General features: G+C 39.3%; 2 protein-coding genes and 1 long non-coding RNA gene across 3 annotated transcripts; 2 read left to right on the top strand and 1 right to left on the bottom strand.

The window, feature by feature from the left end:
- The first annotated feature begins 666 nt into the window (after nucleotides 1-666).
- LOC108658670 (uncharacterized) lies at nucleotides 667-2476 on the top strand. Its single transcript, XM_030386070.2, has 2 exons — nucleotides 667-1062; nucleotides 1126-2476. The coding sequence occupies exons 1-2, from the start codon at nucleotides 845-847 to the stop codon at nucleotides 1814-1816; spliced, it is 909 nt and encodes a 302-aa protein (XP_030241930.1). The 5' UTR covers nucleotides 667-844; the 3' UTR covers nucleotides 1817-2476.
- A 222-nt stretch (nucleotides 2477-2698) lies between these two features.
- Nucleotides 2699-3223, top strand: LOC149091650 (uncharacterized). The gene is made up of 2 exons (XR_016196521.1): nucleotides 2699-2985; nucleotides 3037-3223. It is a non-coding gene; the product is annotated as an uncharacterized LOC149091650 (long non-coding RNA).
- A 134-nt stretch (nucleotides 3224-3357) lies between these two features.
- On the bottom strand, nucleotides 3358-7538 carry LOC115563307 (uncharacterized). The gene is made up of 7 exons (XM_030386053.2): nucleotides 6915-7538; nucleotides 5876-5942; nucleotides 5692-5805; nucleotides 4747-5625; nucleotides 4292-4688; nucleotides 4026-4120; nucleotides 3358-3934 (listed from the first exon to the last, which is right to left on the bottom strand). The coding sequence occupies exons 1-7, from the start codon at nucleotides 7098-7100 to the stop codon at nucleotides 3858-3860; spliced, it is 1815 nt and encodes a 604-aa protein (XP_030241913.2). The 5' UTR covers nucleotides 7101-7538; the 3' UTR covers nucleotides 3358-3857.
- Between the last annotated feature and the right edge of the window lie 1590 nt (nucleotides 7539-9128).

Below are 9128 nucleotides of genomic sequence, written 5' to 3' on the forward strand. Positions count from 1 at the left end.
ATTTTGTAAATTCATGTATAACCTATATTATTAATTTGTCAAATGTATTTAGTTTATATTTTCATAAATGTTATTATTGCCTTTCATCAAAATTCTTCAAAAAAATCTTTTACTTTCTATGAAATACATAAAAGAAAATGTAAAAATTGATGTTTTATCACAGTTTCCCAATATTAATAAAGAAATAACGTCCGTGCATCCAATTAGATGTATTAACAAGTATTGCAAATATATATATTTATCTATATATATCCTTTAGTGCAATTTTTAGTAATAGCAAAACAATAACAAAGGCAAATTCCAGGATAAAAATTTTGTGTTAATGTTCTAAGCTTGTTTTTGAGATTTATAGCGATGGAAATTTTTAAGTAAGTTCTTTTTTGTTGCATTAATGAATAAATAAAATACAAAAATATAAAGTGCATTTTTTGTGGGCAAAAGAGCAGAAAAACGAAAAAGTTAAAATTTACCAGGGCAAGTTGTCTTTTTTAAACTGGCGCCACAAAAAAAAGACTATTTTGACCAGTTTTAATAGTATGGCAACACTGTTGATATGAGTACATGCAATTGAGCTGACACTTTGTCGATATATTGGACTAATGAGGTTAATCGATATTTCTCCCATTTTTAAATATAAAAAGCGGCACTGCCAACTTGCCTGCCAAACAGCTGTGCGCACATCACAATTGTGCTGACAGTTTGTCGATATATCGAACAAAAAAATCATCGGAATTTTTTGTTCGTCTTTTAGCTGTTTACCCTAAAAAAATTGCAATTAAAGTAATATATTCTTATTGAAACAACGATTTAGAGTTGTGCAAGTTAAATTAATAGCTGTTAAGTGATGGCGCAAACGATAGATGTGGCCTGCGTCAAGGAGGAGCAGTGCGAGGCCATTTGCAATATGTTCAAGAATCAGGATTGGCAATTGACGATGCGACACAGAGATTTGGGCCTGGTCAAGATCGAGCAAGACATGAGTTTCGTGTGGCAGAGCAGCGCCAATGCCAGCAGCACTGACAACAAACAGCGGCAAGCAGCCGAGAAACAAACAGTGAAAAAGTGGGACAATTTTGCTGTTGAGTAAATTTCATCTTGTCAATAATTTCCCCATTCCCTAAACAGATTTCAGAACGGCAGCGAAAAGCCCTTCAAGTGCGCCCACTGTCCTAAGGATTTCGCAACGAGCAGCAATCTCAAAGTCCACCTCACACGCACACACTCTGGCGATCGTGAGCGACCCTTTCTCTGTCCCACCTGTCCGAAGTCCTTTGCGACGAATGACAACCTGCAGAAGCACATACGCCGGCATTCGAGTGAAAGGACTCTCAGTTGCCCACACTGCCCAAAGCTGTTTGCCACCAAGGACAACCTGCAGAAGCACATCCGTCGGCACTCCAGTGAAAGGACGCTCATTTGCCCGCACTGTCCCAAGGCCTTTGCCACAAATGACAATCTGCAGAAGCACATCCGCCGCCACTCGAGCGAGCGGACCCTCAATTGTCCGCACTGCCCAAAGGCGTTCGCAACCAACGATAATTTGCAGCGACACATACGGGGACACACAGGCGAACGGCCATTCAAGTGCCCCTATTGCCCCAAGCCCTTCGCCCAAAATCGTGATCTCAAAGCGCACATCCTGGAGCACACGGGCGAGAAGCCCTACAAGTGCCCCCACTGCCCTAAAGCGTGCGTGCGCAGCGAGGGCTTGAAGAAGCACATTCTGCGCCTGCACAAAGACATTGAGCCGGAGCCGACGCAGACGACAGCCAAGCAGTGCGTAGATCGTAGATATCTAATCTATCAAATGAAATAACTCCATGTCTATATATAGTGGACGCGTCTTCATGTATAAATACGATCTGAGCAAGCAAACGCGAGTGTCTACAGACGAGGCGTAAGAGCCCCACAGGCAGAATCATCTATTGCTCCACACAATGGAGCGACAACTATTTGAAGCGAACTTGCCAGGAGCAAACGAAAAACCTCATCAGTAACCAGAGCGCAGTCTTGGCTTAATTAATATAAAGATTAAACATTTACTATGTAACTAACTAGCCAGCGAGATCGAAGCCGAATATACAATATCGAAAACATATTTTGTTCTATGTGCTATGAATTCATTTTGTTGTATATATATATAGGATATATATAGTACATATGTATATGTATGCATAACCGCAACTACATTTGGGCTCATGCAATAGTTTCATTTATTTTATTTTGCAAAAATAAAATCCATTTTATATGCTAAACATAAAAATGTGCAAAAATTATGTTATATTATTATTAAAGAAAATAAGTTTATTTTATTTTAAGCAAACATTTTTATCAAACGACTCATGTTAACTCCAAGTTAAATGCTGGCTCATAAACCTATATTATTAATAATTATCTATTAGAAATGTTAAACTAGAAATTTTATTTGATTTCATAGAGTTTTGGAAAAAAAGTGACCAAAAAACAACTGAACCTAACCATCAAAGTTTTTCAATTTATTTAGTAATGTTTTGCGACTCATGAGTATAAAGAGGGATGAGATTCTTAATGAACGTAGCTCTGCGCTACACAACAGGTTACGCTTAATAAGGATGTATAATCGGTTTACTATTGTTTTTGTTCCACTTTACTAGTCAATTTCTCAAGATCTTTCCCTATTTCTCTCCGGACATTCATAATGAAGCATTACTAGTTTTACCAGAAATAACTGTAAACGTGTACCTAATTTAATTTAATTCATCGTTCCGCTCATGCTTGTACCTATATAAGACGATACATGAATTCTCTGCATTCACAAAAAAAAATGTTGCAGACGGACAAAAGTTTCGTTGTGGATAATTTTTCCCCAATAGAAAAATTCAAGAGGATTTTTTCCTTTAAAAAAAATGTAATTTAATAATAAGTATGTAAAGGTTTGCCTTTGTTATAGACGTTATGATATAACGTGAAATGCATACGTGAAATGCATACGATAAGAATATAGAGGTAAGTTCGCATAAATCTATGAAACAGTTTCTCACATTTAAAATATTCCAGACTAAGAAGGAAACCACCAATCAAATATATATTTAAAAAAAAAATAGGAAATAATGGATAGGCTACTGCGACGAATATCAAGAGTACAGTTTTTAGACATGCGAGTTTTTAGCTGGGAAGGTGATCTAACTTTAGAAAAAGGATTGCGCTACTTGGAGTCGGGTTTCAAGATTGTGACCGTCTAAAGTCTAGTGTTTAGATCAAAGTAACGTTGCACCAATTAGATTTGTCCAAATTTATATATAAAAGTTTATAAATAAAATATTTAAAACAAATTCAGCTCTCTCGGCCCAACTCGATCTATTTGAATTAGCAAACATATTTTTGAAATTATTAAACTTTATTAGTAGGTTTTATTAAATGGGAATTATTGTTCCTATATTACAGATATTACAGAATATTTCTTTAGTTCATTACTTGTTGTTGGTTGTCTCTTGTGAATTTTGGATTATTATTAGTTATTTATTATGTCATTTGCAAAACTTTCCTTTTTCACTTTTATATAATATAAAGTAATCACAAAATATTATTATCACAATTTGCGGATATAAATATTGTATTCATTTCATATTTGCTAGTTATATAATTATTTATATTAATGTATATTATTATATTTGATATTCAATCGATTTCCAATAGTTCAACAATGCGAGTAAAAATTATTAACTACATCAAGATTAGTTTTAGTTTAAGTCAAAAATTGTAATTTAGCTGAGACGAAATTTGAAACGTTTTTCTCTTGTTATAGTATAGTTTATAGTCGAAAAATAAGTGCTGATAGGGTATTATATAAGTTGGGATTTGGTTGGGCGAAACACTCGTTAAGTATGTTGAGCACCCCACAGCTCCGTCTCATGATACATTCGGTAAACATTATCCCTGATTAGCTTGGCTTTGTCTGTAATATGGTTTATGGGCATATTAGTTAGCGTTGTTAGTTGGGATGCAAATCAAGGATACTAAAATATTTATATATATAGGTCACTCACCCTTTGGTAGATTAAACGCCACAACATGTTTCTTCAGAAAGTCCAGGCACACATCCTGAGTGGTGCCCAGAATGTGCATGTTACACGTAAAGGCACTGAAAGAGGGAATTGGAAAATTTGTTGAAAGGTCTTTTTAAAAATATTAAAAGAAGACAATAAGAGAGTGAAGGTTTTTCATAAAGCTGACAGATTGAAGTGTTTCCTTCCTATTCCTCTTCAGCTTGCTCGAGAGCTTTTATTTTTCTGTCACTCTATCTTCAACGCACCTCAATTGCCGAAATGCAATATCCTCCTGCTCCTTGGCGGACTGCGGCTGGCCTAAGCTGCATTTGCTGGACTTGCGATTAGTTGCTGCCGCCGGCGGCGCTTTTTGATGCGAGGAGCTGGAGGCGGAATCTGCGCCATGCTTGTGAGCAGACGTAGTCTCAGCAGCTGGTGCTACAGCCTCCACAGTCACCGTGGCATCTGCCTCTGCCAACCGCTGTTGTTGCTTTGCCTGTTTACGTTGCTGCCGGCGCAACTGCGAGCTGAGCCGATGCTCGCGTTCGGCCTGCATGGAATCCAGGAAGATGGCGTTCCAGAAGCGCGGCTGCTGCCAGAGCGGCTGTTGGCGCAGCGTTATGAACAAATACTCGCGATAAGGTTCGCAGCCAGGAACTTCAACTAGAAACCAAAAAAGACTTAGCATAACTGTAGTATAATATCAGATCTGATGATTTACCTTCATGATAGAACAAGAAACAGAGATTCATAAGCACGGCTGCTGGCGCATAATCCTCGCATTCGCCGCACTCGAACAGAGCCAATGCAAAGTATTGAGCAAGTGCATTGAATGTCAATGTTTCCATTCGTTTCGATTTGTTGCGCTGCTCGCTGAGAAACCGAGTGAACCACAGCCGACCCATCTCCAAGCGTAGCAGCACACCAAACTCTGACTTCAGCTCCAGATTAACAGCGGCCAAGTTATTGAAGAGCAGATGAGTGAAATGCTTCATGAACTCCTTGACGGGCTCCTCCCCAGCACGACAATCCAAACTTATCGATGAGGCCCACGATGGCACCGAATTCTGCGACTCGGAGCGTATAAAGTTGCGCCAGTCGCTGGACTCCATGCTGGGGCTGGCCTGCAGCTGATCGGGCTCATCGCGCAGACTGGTCAGAGTACTGCTGTTCGAGGTGCGGCTGCGTGGAGGCAATCGAATGGAGCTGACCTCGCCCCAAGGCTGGCGTGCTACCAGGCCAGCACCGGTGCCGCCTTCTGTAGGCGGCTGCACATCGATTTGGGGAGGCGTGGCTGTGGCAGTAGCCTCTAACAGCTCGCTAATACGCTGCATATCCTTCTGCATGTCCAGCTCGCTGCGACGAGCGCCCGCAATGGGCCGATGCCGTTCATAGCCACCCGAGTGACGCGAAGGCAATTCAAACTCAAGGGAATTCGAGTGCGTCGTGCTGCTCACCTCATGGGAACGGGCAGCTGTTTGCTCCGGCAGCGAAATGGAGCTGCTGTCATCGCTGCTGCTGCCGCTGCTCGACGAAGAAGGCGAACTGGAGCGGTGCTTGTGGTTGCCATGTCGAGAGCGAGAGTACTCCAACCGAGGACCTATAAATTATATCTATACATATTATTTGTCTCCTTTACAATATTATTACAGTTAGTCGGGCTTACGTGGCGCCAAATTCGGCTGTCTGTAGCGACTCGAGATGATTTCCTCATGCGCACGACGCGCTTTCACGCGACGTCCCTCAAAATCGATCTTCGTATAATCAATTGTCTCATCGACTGTTGAATTAATAAGGAAAGTTGTTAATAATTCTCAATTTCTGTTAATATTTACATTTTCGAAACTTACATTTGGGCAAATCTTCTTCATCGTCGTCACAATAATCCGAATCGCTGCTACTGCTGCTTAAAGTTAACTGTAAATGAAAAAAATGGCTGCAGTTAGGAAACGATGTTGCCACCCTATGAAAACATTTTCTTCAACAATTGATCATTAATAATAATAATATTTGAAAAGTATAAAAAAAACAATAGAAATTATATTTAAAAAAAATAAAAAAAATAAATTAATACAGGAAATCAAAAAATTAATAGTACATTTTTTTTGCATTTATTTTCCTTTTTATTATTATTATTTTGTTCAGTTACTGCCCAGCCCTGCGTTGCCCCCTTACTGAATTCCTATTGGTTGTTGGCAATACAAGCAATTTACTGAAGTGTGCTAAAATTGCAATAAACAAAAGAGTCAAGTGAACAAATGCAAAAGCGATCAATCACTATTAGACTGCATTTGAAACAAAAGTGCAATTTATGCAGTAAGCCCTTTGGCCTTGGATAAGCGAATGCCGTTGGCAAGTCTCAAGGAGGAAGTCAACTAAATTGATTGCTTTTGGCACTTGCTGCAGCAGCAACACCAGCCGTCATGCATGTGTGGTGCGAAAGAGATAGAAATAGACGACAATTGAGCGAGGGGCATAATCCGTAATTAACAGCTCAGCAAAGAAAAGGAGACAGCAACAGCAACAGCTGTTCCACTTGCTCTTAACTCGTTTATGCTTGAAGCGTCGAGCACGCAATTTAATTATTTTCAAAGCGACAGAGCTGCAGCCAATGCAGCGCAGCGCTGTTCGCATAGAGTCAAGTACAATGCAAACAGCTGAGGCCAACCCCCAAGCTGCAGCTGGTGCTGCAACAGCAGCAGCCCAGCAGCTACCCCAACAATAATATCCGGGCCAAGTGAAGGTCAAACGAAACGAATGCAGCAGCAAAAACAAAAAAACTATCACAATGTCTGCTGTTATTGTTATTGCTATTGCTATTCCCTGTTCTGTTCCCACCCACTCACACAGACAGACTGACAGAGAGCGGTTTCATTATCAAGGCCTTACCTTATTCGATATGCCATTGAGCAGCTCGTTGCTGTTGCCCAACACTGTCAAAAATTTCGACTTGAGTGCTCCGATGCTCGGCGTTCGTTCCATAAATAATTTAATTTTCGATCTTTCACCGGCAAATGCCGCCGGCGGGGTGCCCGGTGTGGGCGTGCGAGTGGGCGGTGGCTTAGCATCGACCATGTTTGTTACGTTTAGCTAGTTGCTTTGTCTAATAGTCCTAGTTGTTGTTGTTGTTGCTGTTGTTGTTGCTTAGGTTATTTTTAGCCCTCATTTAATAAGCGTTTTGCGTCTCGTTTGCCTCTGACCGTTGACGTTGATGTCGACTGCAACGTCGACGGCGACGGTGACGGTGGCGGCGACTGCGGCTTCAACTATCGATTTTTCGTATATAGCACAAAGCAATTCGTCTCGACATCGCCCTAAGCAGCAGCAGCTTTTCGTCTTCTTATTCTCGGCTAGCTTTGCTATGTTTTATCAAGATATTATTTTTTAATCTCGCTGCGACAAGAAATAATCTTTGTAGTTGGTTTAGTTTTACATTTATGCAGCTGTTGGACAATTAAACGGTTTTCCACATATGAAGCGTCCAAGAGTTTCTCTTTCTCTTTCGGTTATTTTGTATTATTGGTAAAGTGTTTATTTATTTATTTTTTTAATTGCCTAACGTCATACATTTATCTTATAGTTATTTTATTAATGTTAAAATAAATAAATATATGTATATATATTTTTTATATATATTTTTTGATTATTTACTTTTTCAAACATTTTAAAGATATTTTCCTGATTTATATTTGTTTTTAAAGCTTTTCAAGTGAAATTTAAAACACTATAATATTTTTATCTAATTTCTCTTATTTTTAATTTACTTAATGCTCTATATATTTTATAAGTATTTTTTTATTGATTTATATATTCTATAAACTTTTAAAAACAGTTCGTTTTATAATTATGTTGATCAAATTGTTATTAGTTTCTTCTTATATTTTTATTTTTATTTTTGTATTATTTTTTGATAAGTTTGGGTGTTTTTTTAATATGTAATTAAATTTTTTTTTATAAACACTTTATAAACTTGTGAGTATCTTGATTTTTGTATTATAAGTGTTTGTTCTAATCTATTTTTATTATTCAATTAATAATATATTCAATTTAATAATACTTATTATCTTTCTTAAAGGCATTTTTTTTTTTTTTTGTAATTTTTTATGGATTTTCAAAATTTATATTTCTCAAGGCATTTCGTTTCCATTTCCGTTTCCATTTTCAATCACACTTAACTTAGAAACGCACCTAGTATATATATTAAATTAAATTGTGCTTTGAATTTGTATTGTCTATGGGCATTACGCAAATGAAACTATGCGCACGGGACACGATTAAAGGCACAATTTCAATTACAACACCTATACATATACATATATACACACAAATATATGCATATACCACACTATATATTAACTACTCTTAATATTATACTAAAGCGCACACATTTAACAAGTTTTTCCTCTTTTTACTCAGCGGAAGGGGCACGTGCGGTTTTCGAGGGTGCCGTGAAAATCGTTAAGTTTTCCACACGCGTTTCACTTGCTTTTCCTGCAACGCGCGCTGCGCAAATGCAGCCGAAAAATTGGTTTTTCGCTTTAAGAATGTACGCGTGTGAATCGCCACGATTCTTGCATGCGACAAAAACATTTCTAGCAAGCTTTCAAAAAGCTTTCACGCTGCCAACAACGATAACAACACTAACAACAGCCGGCATTTTGTTTGTTTACGAACAGCTGGCGCAAGCCGAACGCAACACACGTCACGACGCGTCGTGTGCCTCGGCTGCTAAACAGCTGTAAAGCGTTCGGCCAAGGCATCGATTTAAAGACGCAGTCGGCGTCGACGTAATGCGCCGACATCAGCAGCGGGCAAGGTCGAGTCCAAGTCAATGCGTTGGTGATGATGGTGGTTGCTGCCAGCGAAGGCAGAGGCAGAGCACGAGCAGTGGCAGAGGAAGAGGAAGAGACGGAGGCAGCCACTGCCAGAGTCAGAGGCCACGGCAGAGGTATTGGCAGCAGTACAGGCAGAGGTCTCGGAGAGAGGTAAAAGCAGCAGCACGGGCAGCGTCACGGGCAAAGGCATAGCCAGAGGCCAAGGCTTTTATAGGAGTGAAGAGTGCAGACTTATCACAAAATGCGTGCTTGCAATTATTGGGCTTCT

This window comes from Drosophila navojoa, chromosome 3, assembly GCF_054131105.1.
Source record: "Drosophila navojoa isolate 15081-1374.11 chromosome 3, UAZ_NAV_1.0, whole genome shotgun sequence".
NCBI classification, from domain to species: Eukaryota; Metazoa; Arthropoda; class Insecta; order Diptera; family Drosophilidae; genus Drosophila; species Drosophila navojoa.